Source organism: Trematomus bernacchii, unplaced genomic scaffold (genome assembly GCF_902827165.1).
Source record: "Trematomus bernacchii unplaced genomic scaffold, fTreBer1.1, whole genome shotgun sequence".
NCBI lineage: Eukaryota > Metazoa > Chordata > Actinopteri > Perciformes > Nototheniidae > Trematomus > Trematomus bernacchii.
Window position 1 is genome coordinate 1 of NW_022987442.1, and position 23,417 is coordinate 23,417.

General features: G+C 44.4%; 2 protein-coding genes across 3 annotated transcripts; one reads left to right on the forward strand and one right to left on the reverse strand.

Annotated features, from left to right (window-relative positions):
- Nucleotides 1–145: 145 nt before the first annotated feature.
- On the forward strand, nt 146–4,756 carry LOC117492245 (cyclin-dependent kinase-like 5; the record flags this gene model as incomplete). Of its 2 annotated transcripts, none has more annotated exon segments than XM_034142394.1 (4): nt 146–224; nt 379–484; nt 2,092–2,361; nt 4,276–4,756. In XM_034142394.1, coding segments are annotated over 4 exon segments (809 nt in total), but the record flags the coding sequence as incomplete, so codon positions are not given.
- A 2,211-nt stretch (nt 4,757–6,967) lies between these two features.
- LOC117492235 (retinoschisin-like) lies at nt 6,968–14,281 on the reverse strand. The gene is made up of 7 exons (XM_034142381.1): nt 14,243–14,281; nt 13,980–14,064; nt 13,707–13,853; nt 11,724–11,865; nt 11,458–11,653; nt 7,279–7,421; nt 6,968–7,211 (listed from the first exon to the last, which is right to left on the reverse strand). Exons 1-7 carry the CDS (start codon nt 14,279–14,281, stop codon nt 6,968–6,970), a joined length of 996 nt encoding a protein of 331 aa, XP_033998272.1.
- Between the last annotated feature and the right edge of the window lie 9,136 nt (nt 14,282–23,417).

A 23,417-nucleotide genomic window follows, 5' to 3' on the forward strand; every position in this document is an offset into this window, starting at 1 on the left:
CATCACATTGAAGCCCTCAGAGCAACACTGATATGAATTCATATATAAGGTGATTGCGTCACCAGGGATCATCATGTCTTAAAGCAGATGGCAATCTTCTTGGAAACAGAGTGTATATCTTCTTGTGTTTCTGTTTGTGGCTCAGTCCCGTCTCCGAGGCCGGACAACTCGTTCCACGAGGGCCGGGGCCCGAGCCGGGGCCAGGGGCCGGCGTTCGATCCCTGGTGAGAGTCTGTGGTTACTCTTTATTTTAAATGTTGTTAAAGAGCAGAGCAGAGACTCTATTCGGAAGATATTTTGAGATGAAGTTTCTCTCTGCTCAGATGATCCCTCTCACTCGGTCCAGCCTTAATTATTATTGGATCTGTGTCTCTTCAGGACGGGTCCGGACACGGTGGTTCTGAACCCCGCGGAGCCGTCCAAAGAGAAGGAGAAGCAGGGCTTCTTCAGAGCCATGAAGAAGAAGAAGAAGAAGCCTCAGATGGTAACCGTCCTCTGGGTGGGGGGGGGGGGGGGGGGGGGTCTTCAGGGTCCCGACATGTGTGCTAATTTCTTCCTGTCGTGATGTGCATCGTGCCCTTCTCCCCTTGCATGCTCTAACCCTCCCCTGCATGCTCTAACCCTCCCCCTGCATGCTCTAACCCTCCCCCTGCATGCTCTAACCCTCCCCCTGCATGCTCTAACCCTCCCCCTGCATGCCTGCATGCTCTAACCCCCCCTGCATGCTCTAACCCTCCCCCTGCATGCCTGCATGCTCTAACCCTCCCCCTGCATGCTCTAACCCTCCCCCTGCATGCTCTAACCCCCCCCTGCATGCTCTAACCCTCCCCCTGCATGCTCTAACCCTCCCCCTGCATGCTCTAACCCTCCCCCCTGCATGCTCTAACCCTCCCCCTGCATGCCTGCATGCTCTAACCCTCCCCCTGCATGCTCTAACCCTCCCCCTGCATGCTCTAACCCTCCCCCTGCATGCTCTAACCCCCCCCCCCCCCCTGCATGCTCTAACCCTCCCCCTGCATGCTCTAACCCTCCCCCTGCATGCTCTAGCTCGGGTCTGACCGGGTCTGGCCGGGTCTGGCCGGGTCTGGTTGGGTCTGGCCGGGTCTGGCTGGGTCTGGCCGGGTCTGGTTGGGTCTGGCCGGGTCTGGCCGGGTCTGGCCGGGTCTGGCCGGGTCTGGCCGGGTCTGGCTGGGTCTGGCCGGGTCTGGCTGGGTCTGGCTGGGTCTGGCCGGGTCTGGCTGGGTCTGGCTGGGTCTCAGCTGACTTACAGATGATTTACAGCTGATTTACAGAAGCTGCACTCATAGGGTCTCACAGGGACAGTGTTGGCTTTGGTTAATCTCAGGAGTCTGTGTTTCACTTCCTCCCAACATCACACAGGAGCGTCCGTCAGCGTCTTCCTCTTAAAGTGCATTTTGAACCTGTGACCTGATATTATACAGATCAGGAGGGAGGGGTACCCAAATAAAGAGCTGTGAAATATAAAAGCAGCCACACTTTGACAGTTTAATCTGACTCCCCTCACATTTCTATTTTCAAGTGGCGGTCTGTTCAAATGCTGGGAGGGGGGGGGGGGGGCGCACACATAAATGCAATCTGGCCCGGAGGAAGCAGGCAGGCTCACAGTGATGGAGGATAATGCTCGATGAGTTAGGAGCAGAATATGTGAATATACTCAGGCTTCAGAGAGCATTTTGTGTGAAATGCATAAATACCGTTATCAATCAAAACAGAGGGTTCTCTTCTCTGAGGGATGCATGATGTCTGCTTTTATTTAATGACCGTACTGCACTTAGCGTAATGCATTCACTGAGGAAAACACATTTGCCCTTTTTTCTGAATGAACAAAACCTTATATCAGAATTACGATCACTTTCATGGAAAAAGAACTAATTTCACATTTCTATAGTTGGGGTATATTAACACAATGTAAAGTACATCACACAGACATACGTCTTCTAAAGCATACCCTTGAGGTTTCAAAATAACAAATCCTTTAATCTGTGGGTCTTGTTGTCCTAAACAGGTTATGGTCACATGACACTTTTATTTTGGACCTGTTTATTGATATCTGTTCCCGTTGTGTGAAAGGTTCCCAATGAAGCGGTGGACAACGCCCTCCAGAAGTCCTCTAGGTCCTCCAGTCACCAGAGCAGCCGCCACCGGACCCGGGACAAGAGCCGAGACCGGGACAAGAGTAGGGACCGAGACAAGAGTAGAGACCGGGACAAGAGTAGAGACCGGGACAAGAGTAGAGACCGGGACAAGAGTAGAGACCGGGACCAGGACCGGGACAAAGACTGGCCTCCTGAGAAACGTTCAGATTCACACTCTCCGGTGAGTCTCAAAGGAAAAACCCAGGTATTATACTGAAACATGTTTCTTTAAACTTGATGCATCATTAGGGACCTTTTGTTTTGTTTTCCACATTGTGATAAGTGTAATGACAGCTCCTATAATAAAGTGTGAAAGAAATACAGCCAGTCCGAGCCTCAGCTGTTCCTAGGACTGCGCACTTCTGAAAAGGGGTCTCTGAAGTTGTTCCAGAGCTCCTCTCTGCGTCCTCGTATTTCCCTTCTCCTGGTCCTTCTTCCTGATGGGTCTATCACCACTGCCTTCTTCTGCTGTCTCTGCGCCACCATCAGTCTGGATCTGGAAGTCCCACAGGATCTTAGCTTTGCCGTTCTCAACCACATCTGGAGGTGCCACCCGTTTAGACCCTGGGGCCTCCAGCCCATACTCTGCACAGATCCTGTACACTATGGGGCTTTATGTACGTCGTACCCGCCTGCATCATACGACGTCAGATGAGTAGGCACATGGCTCAATACATTCCCAGAAGATAATTGGCTAACACACTAGGGGAGCCAAGCACCAGCTACTGGTGGACATAGCAGTCACTGGACACAGTCAGACCAGCCGCACTTACCTGTGTCCCGCCTGGATCCACTACGAGGAATCCTACGACTCGATGCACACATGCTTACAGGAATGCTTGGAGCTGTATAAGATCAACAGGACTGTAAGAGCCTTCATGCAGAACTCAATGGGACTGTGGAAGATGACACTGGAGGCCAGAGACAATGCACAAGTGACCATCATGTGCGGCGTATACCAAGGAGATGCTAACCCTAACCCTAGTGCTGAACCCCCTCTGTCAGATCATCAATAATAGTGGCCACTGATATTGGTTCAGAAGTGGAGAGACAATCAGCCCCCTCCTCTATATGATGACATCTAGCTGTCTGCCAGGAACCAGGTGACATCCACTCACTGATCCAGATCCCTAGGCTCTACAGCAGGGGTCGGCAACCCTAGGCACCCCCCCCCCCCCCCCCCCGGTTAACAGTTCACGATCGTCGGTACACTGATCACAATTTTTTTTTTAAATGGCACTTCATATCACAAAGGTTGCCGACCCCTGCTCTACAGCCATGATATCTGGATATCTTCAGGACTGGTTAAGTGACATCTGATGAAAGCTAAAAGAGGCAAGATGGTCCCCCACTGGGGTGGCTCTACCAGAAGGCAACACGGCGGAGCTACAGGCAGGTCCCGGGTTCAAATCCCGGGCAAGCCCCACATTTTGTCATTAACTGGTTCTTAGGCCTCGACAAAAACCGGAAAGTACAAATTGCTAGCAGCCTGACACAGTACACTAAGGGAGAGAGGGGTCGAGTGTTGACTAGTGAGCATCAGATGCCCTGCTTGGTATGTACCAGCGACAGATCGAAGAAGACGGTACAGCAAACATGGCGCACCATAACAAAGTGACTGGCATAGTGTACAGGAACATCTGTGCAGAGCCTGGGCTGGAAGAACCAAGGTATAAACAGACGGCACCTCCAAATGTGGCTGAGATGGACAAAGCTAGGATCCTGTGGGACGGACAGGATGGTGATGGCTAACCAAACTGACATTGAGGTGGTGGACAAACAGGTAATCCCAAGCGATAGTAACATCAGGAAGAAGGACCAGGAGAAGACTAGGACTGTGCCTCCAGCAAATCCCAGCAACAACATCCCAGACCTCTTTCCAGAAGAGTGCAGTCCTGGAAACAGCAAAGATACTGCCCAGGACTCTCAGGGTAGAGGCCCTGATCCTGAAGGAGTAAGAACAACAGACCGCCCAGCATTGGGCGAACATTTGTTTGTAGTGCTCATGACTTAATACATCAGAATCATGTCATTTATCATTGATAAACCCCAGACTGTGTTCACATGTTGTAGAGGTATGATCTGGGTCCTCATCTGTCCTGCACCATGTCTGTTTCAGAGTCAGCCCCTGAAGTCTCTGCGTAAACTTCTGCACCTCACCTCCTCCTCCTCTTCCAATCAGAATGCTCATTCTGACATGCGCTACCAGCCCAACCCGTCCTCCTCTCAGGGGTTCCCAGAGGGCCGGGGCCACTCGGGGGTCAGCACCCCCCAGCTGAAGAGCCGACAGACTGCCTACCCACTGCCCGGGCAGCTGGAGGCCGGCTGGCACTCGTCAGCTCTGGGTCGCCCCGAGGGAAACCCGTACCCCGAGCAGATGAGCAGCAAAGGGGGCCAGAACGGGCACGGCTTCGGACGGACCCCTCGGTCCCGAATGCCAAACCTCAACGACCTGAAGGAGACGGCTCTGTGATCGCCCTGAAGACCCCACCCCCGTTAATGTCTTCTTACGTAACACACATCTGCTGACTGCTCACACACACACACACACACACACACACACACACACACACACACACACACACACACACACACACACACACACACACACACACACACACACACACACACACACACACACACACACACACACACACACACACAGATACCAAAACTTTAAACACTGCTTGCGAAATGGGCTACAGCCTTCTGTCTTCATTTTTTATGTTTGATAGACTTTATACTGCTGCTTCTGTAATTCTGATTATGATTTGTATAATAACGTAAATATATTACAAAGTCAATATATATATATAAATGGATAGATAGGTTTTACTTTATGTATTTCTGTTTCTATTGGATATAGAGATATAGTACATTTGACTGCGTAGTATTTCCTGAACAGTATCTGAAGCTAACCGAGTGTATTATTAGTGATGGAGGTAATGTCCGTGACTCTGTCTTCACCTCTCTTCATCTCGCTGTTTGGTGTCTTCTGGTCACAGCAGTCTTTCAGATATAGACCGGGGTGGACTGACAATCTATTTGCTCTTTTTTAAAGGGTTCTTGGTTTTTAGGTCATTTTGTAATGCAGCCATTTTAGACACTGTGGTGCCATAAAGTGAGAAAAGACTGATGTACAGCGCCTTCTGCTGGAGAAAAGAGGTACTGCACCTTCTGTTTCTGACCTGACATGCACTTACTCAGCCACTGACATCTCATGCACTGTATGTGCAAATAATGTTCACATACATATATATATTTTATATATGATATAAATAACCAATGCTATATGAAAGAAAACGTTATCATCCCAAATAAACTCATATAACTAACTGTAGACTTACTGACAGTCCGTTGGGCAGTAACAGGATCTGAGGTTATTTACTGATCTATATTTGATGTACACTATGGAGGGGGAATCATACAGTAAAATATACATTATTTGCCCTGTTTTCAAGTTGATATTAAAGGATGTGATTTGTTTTTATGATAAATATCCTTCCCACCAGGACTCAAGGAGTAGTCTGTTCTCCTCTCTAAACCAGAACGATCATAGACCCAGTCCCGGTGGTTCTGCTTGTTCAATCAGTTAAAATAAATAACTGTAAATAAAGTCTAGCTGCTGTAGTTATGTTTGCAATATGAATTGTTAGAGTGATTTGTACAGCATACAGAGGAACTCAAAAGCCATTATGAGTGCAGTGATCCCCAACCGTCCTCTGAACATCAGCTCTGCCATTTAACATAATGTTTATCTTAGGTTAACTATCACTGTGTGTCCATTAACTACATCTAAATAATTATTTGTTTATACTTTCACCTATTTCAACCATGTTGCCACTACTTTGAGCACCTAACTATTACTGTAGCGTATCTTTCTTTGAGCTTTTTCACCATGTGTCCTTTTCTTTTGCACTACCTAACTATTTAATACATCTGTTCATTTCTTTGGGTTTTTTCTCTGGTCATCCATTACTTTGAGCAAACTATTAACTATTTGCCTTGCTAGATATTTGATTTGTATTTGCCAAGGTGCAGTCCAGGTAACCTTCAGAACCATTAATGGATAGGTTTGACGTTACTCTTCCCTTGTGTGTCCGTGCAGCAGCAGGACCTCCTGTCAGGAATCACTGCACTGTTTTATCTGACGGCACAAACTGAACCACTCAGGACTTAAGATCAATCTGAACCCAGAACCAGGATGTGTTTCTAACTCTGTTTCTGTCAGAACCAGAGCTTTCTTAATGTTGCACTTTAGAGAGACGTATGGCTCAGCAATATTATAACCCACTGCCTGTAAACTCCTCTTCATCACGGCTCACGGTGTGCAAAGTGTGTGAAGACTCAAAGTGGCGTGGTGCATTCAAGGACCGTGTGCTCCCTTTCCCCACACAGTAAATCCCTCTCTGTGAGTTGTTATTGTTTCTGAAGGAACATTGTGTATTATGTTAATACTGAGTGTGACCTGTTGGTAATATGTATAACAGAGGATCAGCTGTTTAAATGAATCCAGTATGTGCTTTTATTACAGACACAGATCATTAGTAGCATAGCCAGAATGTGTATCATGAGAGTGCACCCACCCCCCCCCCCCCCCCCCCCCCCCCCCCACAGGTCCAGGTTTAGTATTTCATATTTACATAATGTTACAGTAAATCTGAATAAAACAAACTCATTTAATTTGAAACCGTCAGGACTTTTTGTTTGGGTTGTTGTTGTTGTTGGTCTCATTCATGAACAAATCTTCACTCCTGCACAGGTGCTGACGGTACCTTGGCTTTCAGGTGTCCAATATAGCATCGACAGACTTAAGGACAGGTAAATAGTGCATGAAACATGTCCCCCTCCCAGACTCGGTTAGTCTGAGCCTCTCTGAACACAGTCGAGATGAAGGTCCAGGTGGAGGTCCTGGTGGAGGTCTTAATAAAGGTCCTGGTGGAGGTCTTGATGAAGGTCCTGGTGGAGGTCTTGATGAAGGTCCTGGTGGAGGTCCTGATGGAGGTCTTGATGAAGGTCCTGGTGGAGGTCCTGATGGAGGTCTTGACGAAGGTCCTGGTGGAGGGAAATAGGGACTGGTCTGCAGGGCAGGTTGTGGACCATCAGAGGTCTTCAGTAACACTTGTTCATGCACATCAGCAGCTCCATCCTCAGGGCGATGCGGGTGTGCCAGCCCAGCGGCAGCAGGCGGACGTATCGGGCCACGATGGGGGGCCGCAGCAGGTTCTGCACCGAGGAGGATCGGTCCGAGTTCCCGTAGAAGACCTGAGGAAGAGGGATCCAGTTTCTGTCAGGACTCTTTAGGACAGGAAACTCATTTCTGTAGCAGCAACACTAAAGATATCTCTTAACCCTTGTGCCCTCCTCGGGCATTTTTGTACATTTTTCCTGACTTTTTTTTTTGATTTGGTGTTCATTTCAGCTGTGTTACAGCTTTTGGCATGGATTTTTGCAAGAAGTCTTCTTTTGAGTCACATTTTTGAAATCCAATGTCGTTTACTCTTACATGTTTTGTATACTCTCGTGATGCATTTTGCACCCTCTGGGCCCCTTCGTGGCAAAAATGTACACGCTCATAGAAACTGCTATTAAATCATCATACATCAATATTTTATTAAACTTTTTTTTCCATGAATCACTTGAACAACTTCTAACGTGCTCAAAACTACCAAACATTTAATAGTTTTCAGGATTTTAACCCTTTAAATGCCTGTTTCATTATCTGAATAATTTAATTTCTCTTAAAAAAAAACACAAAAAATGAATCTTTTTCAATATAATAATTAGTAGAGGGATGGAACTTTGGTGGTTATTAGAGTCTGGGATGTGTCAAAGATTAGCAACAAAATTGATTTGACTGCATTATTAATTTTCACGTAGTGTCAGATACTACCTCTGGACACCTTCGTGGCAAAAATGTACACGCCCCAAACAACTGCTATTAAATCATCATATATCAATATATTTTTCTACTTTTTTTTTCATGAATCATATATACAACTTCTAACGTACTCAAAACTAGCAAACATTCAATCATTGGCAGGATTTTAATCCTTTAAATGCCTGTTTCATTATTTTAATTATTTCATTTCTCTCAAAAATGCCTCATTGACTTCCATTCAGACCACATTTGTTGATCTCACTGCCATTGCAGTATAAAACCATGCATTTTGTAATGTCAGCATTTCATTTAGAAGAAAAGTAGTGATATTTGATATTTCTACTCTATTCCAACAGATTAAACCATTTTCCCACTGTAGGCCGATGCATGAAATTCTTACATTTTTGCCAGTTATATTATGGAGCCGTGTGACTACCAGGGGGCCCGAGAGTGTGTGTGTGTGTGTGTGTGTGTGTGTGTGTGTGTGTGTGTGTGTGTGTGTGTGTGTGTGTGTGTGTGTGTGTGTGTGTGTGTGTGTGTGTGTGTGTGTGTGTGTGTGTGTGTGTCATTTCCAGCAGCAGACTAGCAGGTCCTGCAGCATGTGACCTGGTGCTCTCAGGTGATAGAACAACAATATTTTAGGCCTGTGCACAACCAGCACACACGTCTCCTCCCTCTCCGTGTGTGTGTGTGTGTGTGAGAATCGTAAGCATGCACAGATCATTTCATGGGTAAAAAAAGGCCATCTTTTGAGGGATGTGTTTGATGTGTCTTTGAAGAGCTGCTTGATTACTCAAAAACAAAAAACAACTGTTAGTGTGTTTATGCACCTGGCTGCGAAAGATAAACATGCAGTTTGACCAAGGGCTTATTTCATTAGTGAGCAGAGAAGGAGAAAGACCTGGAGCAAAGAGAAGGAACTCAAATGAAGAAGCATGTCAGTGCAGAGGAGACTTCAGAAATAATCTTGTAGCCTTCTTCTGCCAGCGAGCTGCAGGACTCATCTGAAGAAGACACAAGGTTCGAGGGGGGGGTCTGACACTGAATGCTTTCTGGAGTCCAGCATTTCTTTGAGTTCCTCTGACCCTTCATCTGAAAGTGGAGAGGACACTGAGGGTCCGGCCCACCATCCACCATCACAGGGGGCTTTCTTCTCACAATCTGTGAGGACACCCTGGTTTTCCCCAGCTCCTGGGAGAACGACCTCCGTTCTTCTCTGTCCCCTCACTGTGTTTTTTGTTTTTGAGTAATCAAGCAGCTCTTCAAAGACACATCAAACACATCCCTCAAAAGATGGCCTTTTGTTCCCATGAAATGATCTGTGCATGCTTACAGATTCTCACACACACACACACACGGAGAGGGAGGAGAGGTGTGTGCTGGTTGTGCACAGGCCTAAAAAATGGTTGTTCTATCACCTGAGAGAGCACCAGGTCACATGCTGCAGGACCTGCTGGTCTGCTGCTGGAAATGACACACACACACACACGCACACGCACACGCACAAACACACGCACACGCATACGCACACACATACATACATACATACATACATACACCACTCTCGGGGCCCCCTGGTAGTCGCACGGCTCCATAATATAACTGGCAAAAATTGTAAGAATTTCATGCATCGGCCTACAGTGGGAAAATGGTTTAATCTGTTGGAATAGAGTAGAAATATCAAATATCACTACTTTTCTTCTAAATGAAATGCTGACATTACAAAATGCATGGTTTTATACTGCAATGGCAGTGAGATCAACAAATGTGGTCTGAATGGAAGTCAATGAGGCATTTTTGAGAGAAATGAAATAATTAAAATAATTAAACAGGCATTTAAAGGATTAAAATCCTGCCAATGATTGAATGTTTGGTAGTTTTGAGTACGTTAGAAGTTGTATATATGATTCATGAAAAAAAAGTAGAAAGAAATATTGATATATAATGATTTAATAGAAGTTATTATGGGCGTGTACATTTTTGCCACGAAGGTGTCCAGAGGTAGTATCTGACACTACGTAAAAAATAATAATGCAGTCAAATCAATTTTGTTGCTAATCTTTGACACATCCAAGACTCTAATAACCACCAAAGTTCCATCCCTCTACTAATTATTATATTGACAAAAATGCATTTTTTGTGTTTTTTTTTAAGAGAAATTAAATAATTCAAATAATTAAACAGGCATTTAAAGGGTTAAAATCCAGATAATTATTGAATGTTTGCTAGTTCTGAGTACGTTAGAAGTTGTTTATGTGATTCATGAAACAAAAGTAGAAAGAAATATTGATATATGATGATTTAATAGAAGTTATTATGGGCGTGTACATTTTTGCCACGAAGGTGTCCAGAGGTAGTATCTGACACTACGTAAAAAATAATAATGCAGTCAAATCAATTTTGTTGCTAATCTTTGACACATCCAAGACTCTAATAACCACCAAAGTTCCATCCCTCTACTAATTATTATATTGAAAAAAATTCATTTTTTGTGTTTTTTGTCATAAATAATGAAATAATTCAGTTAATTAAACAGGCATTTAAAGGGTTAAAATCCTGAAAATTATTGAATGTTTGGTAGTTTTGAGTACGTTATAAGTTGTTTAAGTGATTCATGAAAAAAAAAGTAGAAAGAAATGTTGATGTATGATGATTTAATAGCAGTTATTATGGGCGTGTACATTTTTGCCACGAAGGGGTCGAAAGGTTGAAAATTCGAGGAGGGCACAAGGGTTAAAACCAACACACTATTTATATTATCTACACACATGTTTACATGTGTACTGTTGTTATATGTTGCTATACAATGTGCACATTTTTGCTCATTTTGTCACCACAGACAGTCTTCTCGTCAGTGTCTCTGATTGTGTCTCACCTCCCTCTCTGGTCATGGTGAAATCTCAATCTGTTTTACCGTGAGTGAATTGGATCAGTGGCATGATGAATGTAAAACTGCTTTTTGAACCGCAGGTTTCAGGGTATAGATAGGTTCTGTTATTATAGGGTCAGGGTTAGCTGGAGCTCTCTAACTGAGGGTGAAGCTAGGATCCAGCACTCACAGCAACACTAGGTATCTCAGTCTGTAGGGACCTGGCTCTGTAATTGGAGGGTTGCGGGTTCAAGTCCCAATCGGGCCAATTAAATGCAGAGAGTGACTGGTAGCTTGAGAGGTGCCAGTTCATCTCCTGTGCACTGCAGAGGTGCCCTTTAGCAAGGCACCGAACCCCCAACTAAGACTGGGAGCCTCTTTGCTCTTCGTATTTGAGTTAGTAAATGTACTTAGTTACTTTACACCACTGTTTACACCACAATGAAGGAACAGAAGACCCGGCAGATCAACGAGAAACAACGAGTCAAAGTCCTCCAAAGAGTCTGCTGCAGTTCACTAACATGTGTACGTCTGTGTCCCCGGTCACTCACCCTGTTGTTCCCTGTCTGGTCCTTGTAGTAGATCCAGTTGAGGGTTTCCACGCTGCGGTACTGGATGCTGTATTTGGTGACCCACTCATCAGCATCACAGCGGCCCTGGCTCAGGATCCCCGACATCACCTGCACCTCCTTCAGGTCGATCTGGATCCACTGGTGCAGGTCGTTAAACTTGGACAGCCACGCACACCTGACGCAAACACCAGCTTTAGTTTCATATTTAAATCAAATATAATAATTATAAAGGGGTCCGGACCTACCCAAAGCCCTGGTTGTTGAGGCGGGCCTTGAGGGGAAGCCAGGAAGAGTACCAGCCCGAGTACTGGTCCTGGCTGGAGCAGCTGATCTGGTCCGAGGTCACAGATCCAGATTCAAAGCCCAGAGCCCGGTGGTACGGACACTCTGTGGACAGAGGAAGCATTGTGGAGTTAGCACCATAACTAACTAGCCGGCTGTAGTTAGCTTTGTAATGAGTCTCTATTGGCGCATTTCCACTGCAGCGCGTAGCACGGTTTAAGTGTGCTGTGCCAAACCCGGCCCGTTTTTTTTTGCTTTTCCACTAGGGGTAGTTCCGGCTCAGGAACAACCGGGCTGAGTATGCTAGACTAGTGACGTAAACACTCGACTGCTGAATGGTCAGACAAACTAAATGAACATATTTGACCGTAATTTAATTGTAATACACGTTTCAAAATGATGCCGAAGTAACAACATACTGATACCGGTTAGTAAAAACCATGAATTAATGCTTTGTCAAGTCTGCAGACAGACGGCAGGCGAAACACCTTTTAAAATGCGTGTTTTCTGAATGGAGATCGGCTAAGCTAACGTTGTATATGCTCCGACCGTCCACACTCACAACAACAGCCTATACAGACATAAATAAAGCAGCGACTGTATTCACCATGACACAGGCAGTCTGTGGTTTGTACTTGTTTCACTTCTGTCTAGTTTCTGAACAGATATGAGGAGCTGTGAGCTCTGAGTGCTAACAGCTAACGGCTGATGTTGGTTTTGTGGTTCTCATTGAAGATGACGTCACGGCTCCGCCTACACTGCGTTACTATAGATACTACCCCAGTTCCTAAACTGTAATGGAAATGCAGCATAAAGTGAGCCTGGCCTACCAAGGCCTAACTATACCGTACTAAGCCGTGCCAGGCCCCGGAAGTGGAAATGCGCCATATGTGACATAAGAGGAGGAGGAGGAGGGGGGGGGGGGGGGGGGGGGGGGGTTCTGGTTGAAGTTTCAGGAGATCAGATCTGAATCAGACTGTATCAGGTTCAGATCTGAATCAGACTGGGTCAGGTTCAGATCTGAATCAGACTGGATCAGGTTCAGATCTGAATCAGACTGGATCAGGTTCAGATCTGAATCAGACTGGATCAGGTTCAGATCTGAATCAGACTGGATCAGGCTCAGATCTGAATCAGACTGGATCAGGCTCAGATCTGAATCAGACTGGATCAGGTTCAGATCTGAATCAGACTGGATCAGGCTCAGATCTGAATCAGACTGGATCAGGTTCAGATCTGAATCAGACTGGATCAGGCTCAGATCTGAATCAGACTGGATCAGGCTCAGATCTGAATCAGACTGGATCAGGCTCAGATCTGAATCAGACTGGATCAGGCTCAGATCTGAATCAGACTGGATCAGGTTCAGATCTGAATCAGACTGGATCAGGCTCAGACCTGAATCAGACTGGATCAGGCTCAGATCTGAATCAGACTGGATCAGGTTCAGATCTGAATCAGACTGGATCAGGTTCAGATCTGAATCAGACTGGATCAGGTTCAGATCTGAATCAGACTGGTTCAGGTTCAGATCTGAATCAGACTGGATCAGGTTCAGATCTGAATCAGACTGGATCAGGTTCAGATCTGAATCAGACTGGTTCAGGTTCAGATCTGAATCAGACTGGTTCAGGTTCAGATCTGAATCAGACTGGTTCAGGTTCAGGTTGCGTGATGAGGCAGCAGGATTTCTGCAGTATCATGCAGCGAAGGCCTTGCCCTATTTTGGGCGTCCTAATCTGCTCATCACCTCCTGCAGGTAATCAGATTATCTGCTCGGCCTCTCAGTGCTTTATTTCTTTAATATCTTCATCTCAGATCCAGACTGTGAGGAAGACCATCATGCAGGAGAACCAGATCCTCCTGTATGAGTCTCCTCCTGATGAACCAGTCTTTAGAGAGCCGCGAGGTTTCATGGTGGTGTCATGAGGGATATGTGAACTCACCTGGCATGCAGGTGTCCAGCTGAGGCTGTGGGGAGGGGGGGGGCAGCTCGGGCTGGAGGAGGGGGGGATTACGTGTCGCTGTGTCAGCAGATTCACAGTCACATGTGCAGGCCTTCACGTTGGACGTCCAGGACTCGATGACCTCCTCCTGCAGACCCTCCTCCTGCAGACCCTCCTCCTGCAGATCCTCGTTCTGCAGATCCTCGTTCTGCAGATCCTCCTCCTGCAGATCCTCGTTCTGCAGACCCTCCTCCTGCAGATCCTCGTTCTGCAGATCCTCCTCCTGCAGCTCCTCCTCCTGCAGACCCTCCTCCTGCAGACCCTCCTCCTGCAGCTCCTCCTCCTGCAGCTCCTCCTCCTGCAGACTCTCCTCCTGCAGACCCTCCTCCTGCAGATCCTCCTCCTGCAGATCCTCCTCCTGCAGATCCTCGTTCTGCAGATCCTCGTTCTGCAGATCCTCCTCCTGCAGGAGACCCAGGTTAATCCACAGAGCAGATCTCTAACAAACATTGTATTTAAATTGTAACTGGTGTTACCTCCTGAGAGTGCACAGAGATCAGCGCTGAGCCGTGCATCAAAGAAACAAAGAGATAACATCATGAAAGTGTCATAATGAGACAAATGAACAGTGTACGGCACAATGAGACGGACAGGACGTCACGTTAAATACTGAACAGCGTACGGCACAATGAGACAGACAGGACGTCACGTTAAATACTGAACAGTGTACGGCACAATGAGACGGACAGGACGTCACGTTAAATACTGAACAGTGTACGGCACAATGAGACAGACAGGACGTCACGTTAAATACTGAACAGTGTACGGCACAATGAGACGGACAGGACGTCACGTTAAATACTGAACAGTGTACGGCACAATGAGACAGACATGACGTCACGTTAAATACTGAACAGTGTACGGCACAATGAGACAGACAGGACGTCACGTTAAATACTGAACAGTGTACGGCACAATGAGACGGACAGGACGTCACGTTAAATACTGAACAGTGTACGGCACAATGAGACGGACAGGACGTCACGTTAAATACTGAACAGTGTACGGCACAATGAGACAGACAGGACGTCACGTTAAATACTGAACAGTGTACGGCACAATGAGACGGACAGGACGTCACGTTAAATACTGAACAGTGTACGGCACAATGAGACAGACAGGACGTCACGTTAAATACTGAACAGTGTACGGCACAATGAGACAGACAGGACGTCACATTAAATACTGAACAGTGTACGGCACAATGAGACAGACAGGACGTCACGTTAAATACTGAACAGTGTACGGCACAATGAGACGGACAGGACGTCACGTTAAATACTGAACAGTGTACGGCACAATGAGACGGACAGGACGTCACGTTAAATACTGAACAGTGTACGGCACAATGAGACAGACAGGACGTCACGTAAAATACTGAACAGTGTACGGCACAATGAGACGGACAGGACGTCACGTTAAATACTGAACAGTGTACGGCACAATGAGACGGACAGTACGTCACGTTAAATACTAAACAGTGTGCGGCACAATGAGACAGACAGGACGTCACGATAAATACTAAACAGTGTACGGCACAATGAGACAGACAGGACGTCACGTTAAAGACAAATGAACAGTGTACGGCACAATGAGACAGACAGGACGTCACGTTAAATACTAAACAGTGTACGGCACAATGAGACAGACAGGACGTCACGTTAAATACTAAACAGTGTACGGCACAATGAGACGGACAGGACGTCACGTTAAATACTAAACAGTGTACGGCACAATGAGACAGACAGGACGTCACGTTAAATATTAAACAGTGTACGGCACAATGAGACAGACAGGACGTCACGTTAAATACTAAACAGTGTACGGCACAATGAGACAGACAGGACGTCACGTTAAAGACAGATGAACAGTGTACGGCACAATGAGACAGACAGGACGTCACGTTAAAGACAAATGAACAGTGTACGGCCCAATGAGACGGACAGGACGTCACGTTAAAGACAGATGAACAGTGTACGGCACAATGAGACAGACAGGACGTCACGTTAAAGACAAATGAACAGTGTACGGCCCAATGAGACGGACAGGACGTCACGTTAAAGACAAATGAACAGTGTACGGCCCAATGAGACGGACAGGACGTCACGTTAAAGACAGATTAACAGTGTACGGCACAATGAGACAGACAGGACGTCACGTTAAATACTGAACAGTGTAAGAACACATTATAAGTGAAATTGCAGATGTTGGGATTCAGGATGAGATTAAGATACAACGATGAGGAAATAAAAACATTACAGAAACTGAAATGAAAATACACAATAAATACTTTCAGTCTGGAGGTATTTCATTTAATTTACAAACAATAAAGGAGGCCAATAACGTTCATTATTCTGTGACCAAAAAACCTGATATAAGAAAAAGATAAAATAATATTGAAGAGTAAAATAACTTTGTTAGTAGAAAGTCATTTGTAATTTTGAGTCTCTTTTATTTGATATTTTTACTTAATTTTGATACTTCTTTCTAATTTTGATTAACACAAACACAACGTTTAAAATCAACTTATAAATTATGATTGTTACTTTATTTAGTGATGAATACAGCAATGCTTCAAACACTAAACCATTCTGAAACATTGGGCATACTTGATTTGTTCCTTTACTGATTTACGTTAGAATGCAGGACTTTCTGTGCGTGTTTCTTCAGAGCGAGAGAACTCATTATAATAATGTTACACTTTATATGATGTTCTTACCGGTAGAGAGCAGTAGAAAGAGCAGCATCGCAGCACGGCCATCAGCCATCGTCCTCCGTCAGCAGAGACTGATACCTGCCGCCTGAATGAAGGGATTACTGTAATCCAGGAGGAGATGTTCTCACTATTAACCCTCTCACTCCTGTTATCTCACACTCTATTAACCCTCTCACTCCTGTTATCTCAGACTCTATTAACCCTCTCACTCCTGTTATCTCACACTCTATTAACCCTCTCACTCCTGTTATCTCACACTCTATTAACCCCCTCACTCCTGTTATCTCAGACTCTATTAACCCTCTCACTCCTGTTATCTCAGACTCTATTAACCCTCTCCTCACTCCTGTTATCTCAGACTCTATTAACCCTCTCACTCCTGTTATCCCAGACTCTATTAACCCCCTCACTCCTGTTATCTCACACACTATTAACCCCCTCACTCCTGTTATCTCACACTCTATTAACCCCCTCACTCCTGTTATCTCACACTCTATTAACCCTCTCACTCCTGTTATCTCAGACTCTATTAACCCCCTCACTCCTGTTATCTCACACTCTATAACCCCCCTCACTCCTGTTATCTCACACTCTATTAACCCCCTCACTCCTGTTATCTCAGACTCTATTAACCCCCTCACTCCTGTTATCTCAGACTCTATTAACCCCCTCACTCCTGTTATCTCAGACTCTATTAACCCTCTCACTCCTGTTATCTCAGACTCTATTAACCCTCTCACTCCTGTTATCTCAGACTCTATTAACCCTCTCACTCCTGTTATCTCACACTCTATTAACCCTCTCACTCCTGTTATCTCAGACTCTATTAACCCTCTCACTCCTGTTATCTCAGACTCTATTAACCCTCTCACTCCTGTTATCTCAGACTCTATTAACCCTCTCACTCCTGTTATCTCAGACTCTATTAACCCTCTCACTCCTGTTATCTCAGACTCTATTAACCCTCTCACTCCTGTTATCTCACACTCTATTAACCCCCTCACTCCTGTTATCTCAGACTCTATTAACCCTCTCACTCCTGTTATCTCAGACTCTATTAACCCTCTCACTCCTGTTATCTCAGACTCTATTAACCCTCTCACTCCTGTTATCTCACACTCTATTAACCCTCTCACTCCTGTTATCTCAGACTCTATTAACCCTCTCACTCCTGTTATCTCAGACTCTATTAACCCTCTCACTCCTGTTATCTCACACTCTATTAACCCCCTCACTCCTGTTATCTCACACTCTATTAACCCTCTCACTCCTGTTATCTCAGACTCTATTAACCCCCTCACTCCTGTTATCTCAGACTCTATTAACCCTCTCACTCCTGTTATCTCACACTCTATTAACCCTCTCACTCCTGTTATCTCACACTCTATTAACCCCCTCACTCCTGTTATCTCAGACTCTATTAACCCTCTCACTCCTGTTATCTCACACTCTATTAACCCTCTCACTCCTGTTATCTCACACTCTATTAACCCTCTCACTCCTGTATCTCAGACTCTATTAACCCTCTCACTCCTGTTATCTCACACTCTATTAACCCTCTCACTCCTGTTATCTCAGACTCTATTAACCCTCTCACTCCTGTTATCTCAGACTCTATTAACCCTCTCACTCCTGTTATCTCACACTCTATTAACCCTCTCACTCCTGTTATCTCAGACTCTATTAACCCCCTCACTCCTGTTATCTCAGACTCTATTAACCCTCTCACTCCTGTTATCTCAGACTCTATTAACCCTCTCACTCCTGTTATCTCACACTCTATTAACCCTCTCACTCCTGTTATCTCACACTCTATTAACCCTCTCACTCCTGTTATCTCAGACTCTATTAACCCTCTCACTCCTGTTATCTCAGACTCTATTAACCCTCTCACTCCTGTTATCTCAGACTCTATTAACCCTCTCACTCCTGTTATCTCAGACTCTATTAACCCTCTCACTCCTGTTATCTCAGACTCTATTAACCCTCTCACTCCTGTTATCTCAGACTCTATTAACCCCCTCACTCCTGTTATCTCACACTCTATTAACCCCCTCACTCCTGTTATCTCAGACTCTATTAACCCTCTCACTCCTGTTATCTCAGACTCTATTAACCCTCTCACTCCTGTTATCTCACACTCTATTAACCCCCTCACTCCTGTTATCTCACACTCTATTAACCCCCTCACTCCTGTTATCTCAGACTCTATTAACCCTCTCACTCCTGTTATCTCAGACTCTATTAACCCTCTCACTCCTGTTATCTCAGACTCTATTAACCCTCTCACTCCTGTTATCTCAGACTCTATTAACCCTCTCACTCCTGTTATCTCACACTCTATTAACCCTCTCACTCCTGTTATCTCAGACTCTATTAACCCTCTCACTCCTGTTATCTCAGACTCTATTAACCCTCTCACTCCTGTTATCTCACACTCTATTAACCCTCTCACTCCTGTTATCTCAGACTCTATTAACCCTCTCACTCCTGTCGGCAACCCTAGGCACCGTAACCAGTAGCACACTAGGAATATGTGGAATAAGTGTGCAGAATATATAAATTGTATTTTCGGATCCTTAACGAGACCGCTGCCAGAGCGCGTCTCCCCGTTACCTGCAGGAGAGAGAGAGAGAGAGAGAGAGAGAGAGAGAGAGAGAGAGAGAGAGAGAGAGAGAGAGAGAGAGAGAGAGAGAGAGAGAGAGAGAGAGAGAGAGAGAGACCAGGGATTATCTGGTTAGCTAGCTATGCTAAAGGATATAAAGAGCTCTCTCCTGACAGACTGAGAGGCTCTGATAACCTCAGCTCAGTGAGGTAAAGGCACACCTTTATATGATCATTATAGTTATACAAAAATAAGAGAATAAATTAAAAACAGTTATGAAATACTATATGACAGTAAAACAAGAATAAAGTTTAAAAGGGGAGTGATTTGTAAAATATCCATAAAGAAAAAGTAAATCTGTTTACAGTTCTGTTTCATATGGGTGTTGAGAGATGTTTCCATAGATCTCTTCATGTTGCTCTCAACGTGCACCAGATTGATGCTTTTAACTTCAACATTTAAAAAAAAAATCTTCCCCGGACCCCCCTAGAGGAGGTTAGGACCCCCCTAGAGGAGGTTAGGACCCCCCTAGAGGATGTGAGGTCCCCCCCCACTTAAATCATGTTCACATGGATAGGATACCAAATACATTTGCACACATCTTGTGTCCATATCTTTCTGTTTGGGTGGTCATGCCACAACCGTGCACGTGCATGCATGCGTGAGTCATAGTGATCTTAATGTGGATTTGGCACACTGATCAAATCTTTTTTTTTAAATGGCACTTCATATCAAAAAGGTTGCTGACCCCTGACGTAGACTATAACACCCCTTGCTGTTAAATACCAACCATCTATGTGCAATATGTGCTATATGTGCAATATATATATATATATATATGCCATTAATAACTGTGCACAATATACCTGGCTGCTAAATCCTAAGAACTGTTACAGGGTGTGTTTTTTGTAAATTGTGTAACTTTTTATTTTATTATATTTTTTATTGTATTATAACTTTTTTTTACTTTAATACTTTTGTATGCATGTAAAATATGTAACATATGTAACAGCTGTCTGTGGCTCTTTTTCTGCTGTAACAACGTAAAGTTCCCCTCTGTGGGACTAATAAAGGCATTCTGATTCTGATTCTGTTATCTTATTTCTACATGATTAGTACTGTTATTTTACAACATTATTAACACGGTTATTACAGGTTAGTTAACTACATTATTAGATAGAAAGATAGAATCGGAGGGATGAAAGCCTCTTTAATAATGCTATTATTACAGGTTGTTTACAAAATTATTATCAGTTTTAGTCCATGTTTTCATTTCTTCTATTTAAACCTTTAGTGCATGTTTCTGGTGACATTTCCCTGTGCTTTGATTGAAGTATGTGTCAGCCAATCAGATTGCCATATGGAGTTGTAGGTTCAGAAAGGTGGAGACTGTAAACCAAATTAGCCAATGAGTGTGTGTGTGTGTGTGTGTGTGTGTGTGTGTGTGTGTGTGTGTGTGTGTGTGTGTGTGTGTCTCAGAGTGGTGCTGCTCAGCTGGCAGTTCATTCCTGCAGACACACACTCACACTCACACTCACACACTCACACACACTGTGCTGTAGAAGGTAAGTGGTTTTCAGTGTTTGTTTTTTCACTCTTTCTAATAATCAGCTTGGACTCATGTGGTATTTAAACGGGAGGGAGCATGCTTATCCTAACGGCTGAATAACGGTGTTACCAGGACCTCTGTAAGCTGGTGGTGATGTGTGTGTGTCTGTGTGTGTGTGGATAAAGTCTCATGGTTTTTATTTCATACATTTATTTTAAGACTTTCAAGTCTGGTTTTCAATATTAAAATATATAAATATATTTTGATGTCATAGACATAGTTTTAAAACGTAAACAAATGTATTTTAACACAGATTATTTTAGAAAGAATACATTTGCTGCGTTGTGCCTGTCTGGATGTTTCTCAGTGTTTCTCTACGCGTCATCTCAGATGCAGTTTTATTTTGTGCGTCCTCAGTGCCTCTCTTCTTGATGTCTGGTGTGTTTCTCTACATGTTTTCTCAGATGCAGTTCATGCTGCTGTTCAGCCGGCAGGGGAAGCTGAGGCTGCAGAAGTGGTACGTTCCTCTGTGTGAGAAGGAGAAGAAGAAGATCACCCGCGAGCTGGTGCAGACGGTGCTGGCCCGGAAACCCAAGATGTGCAGCTTCCTGGAGTGGAGGGACCTGAAGGTTGTCTACAAGAGGTTAGTCTGTGGGTCAGTGCGTCGGTCTGTGCGTATGTGGGTCAGTTGGTCTGTGGGTCTGTGGGTCTGTTGGTCAGTGTCAGTGGGTCAGTAAATGTCGGTTGATGGGTCCCAGTTGGTATATGGGTCAGAGGGTTCATTGATGGAAGGGTCGGTTGGTGGGTCGGTTGAAGGGTTGGTTGGTGGGTCGGTAGGACGGTCCCATTTGGTCTGTGGATCAGTAGGTCAGTTGGTCTGTGGGCCAGTGGGTCGGTTGATGGGTCGGTTGATGGGTCCCAGTTGGTATATGGGTCAGAGGGTTCGTCGATGGAAGGGTCGGTTGTTGTGTCGGTAGGACGGTCCCAGTTGGTCTGTGGGTCAGTGGGTCCCCAGCTAGAAATGTTTGGTTCTAAAAACATTCTGAGAATGTTACCATTCACTGTTCCCAGAATGTTCTTCTGAAAGGTAGGATACATTTCTCTAAAAACATTCTTAAAATGCTTGGTAATAACCTTTTTTAAATGTTTTTGATAACATTGTTAGAACATTATGCTCTACTGTTCTTAAAACGTTTTCAGCTGCAAGTTAGATTTGTTTATGTTGCCAGAATGTTATTATTTTAGAGAAGGATAACATGCTTTATGTTTAAAACATTATGCAAATGTTCTGTGGTAACAATTTACTACAATATTTTTACATTATTAGAACATAAATACATAATATTCCTGTAATTGTTCAACTCAAAATTCCTGGGTAACTGGACAGACCACTTTAACTATTGGAATTGGACTATTAACACATGTAAAAGGATGACTCGGAATCAGCTGGTGAAAGTAACATTTGTTTATTAGAAAAGGGGAGCTGGGAGTGGAGGTTGGTTATGGCAGCAGTGGGAAACAGTTGTTCCAGGGTGGAGAGGCCTGGCTGGTCTTGGGAGTGTGGAAGGCCTTGGATTCCTCCTGGGAGAGACATCAAAATGAGTGTGAGGCAAAAGCAGGCAAAGTTGTCAAAGAATATGCTGGTAAAAAGTTAGAGCGGCACGCAACAAACCGTTCACGGCAACAATCCGGCAGGGAATGAGTGCAGGCTGCAGGCTTTCATAGTGTGGCTGATGAGCAGGTTGCTGGTGTGGTTGATTGGAGATTGCTCCCAGCCGTGTAGAGCAGACCAGCAGGCAGAGAGAGAGAGACACAGTAGAAACAAACACATACAAACACTAACAGGGGTTTCAGGGACGGGCAGTGACAGTCGGTCCGTTCCTCTATATATCTGTCGGTCTCAAATCTAAAGGGTGCAATAACAATTTTTATCCAATATGCATAAACAGTGGACACTGTTTATACGCAGCCCTCACAAACCACACACAGCCAGATAGCTTATCTAACAGTTAGAACCTACATACGAGACACAACCTTTATAGTCAGAAAAAAGTGTGATTATTTTCAGATATTTTACACATATGATATTATGAATACTGTGGGCTTACATACCTTAGTGTGATTATAAGTGCATGTGACTATTGCTATTCATTGACTCAATGCGCTCACACATCTTAAGAAAGTTATCACCAAAAATGTTAAGAATGTTTTTAGAGAACGTTATCCTACCTTTCAGAAGAACATTCTGGGAACCAAAATAAAACGTCCCGCTGAAAACGTTTTAAGAACAGTAGGGCATAATGTTCTAACAATGTTATCAAAAACATCTTAAGAAGGTTATCACCAAATATTTCAAGAATGTTTTTAAAGAACGTTATCCTACCTTTCAGAAGAACATTCTGGGAACCAAAATAAAACGTCCCGCTGAAAAAATTCCTAGAACAACGAATGGTAACAAACATTTCTAGCTGGGAACTCACACATGCCACCGCAAACAGGCAATATCTGCTTACAGCTTATCATGCATTACGTGCTTGTTTGTTTTTTTCAAAAGGAAAATATGGTGACATCAGATTTTTTTTAAAACATCCTTTTCAAACAAATGCAACAAGTTTGTTTTTTAAAGCGCTCTAGAAATAAATCTGACGTTGACCATGACCGTGTTAATATTTGCCATAACAGGAAGGTTTTATAAAAAAAGAATAACATCCTGAAAACATTTTCAGAATGTTGCTTTCAAAATGTTCTTCATTTGTTATCATGTAACATTGAGGGAACGTT

What these genes read in the sequence shown, in the direction of transcription:
- LOC117492235 (XM_034142381.1), bottom strand. Translation starts at nt 14,281, where the DNA reads ATGCACGGCTCAGCGCTGATCTCTGTGCACTCTCAGGAG. An exon ending in TCTCTGTGCACTCTCAGGAG is followed by an intron (nt 14,065 to 14,242) that starts GTAACACCAGTT and finishes GAGAGTCTGCAG; the next exon opens with GAGGAGGAGCTGCAGGAGGA. An exon ending in GCTGGACACCTGCATGCCAG is followed by an intron (nt 11,866 to 13,706) that starts GTGAGTTCACAT and finishes CTCTGTCCACAG; the next exon opens with AGTGTCCGTACCACCGGGCT.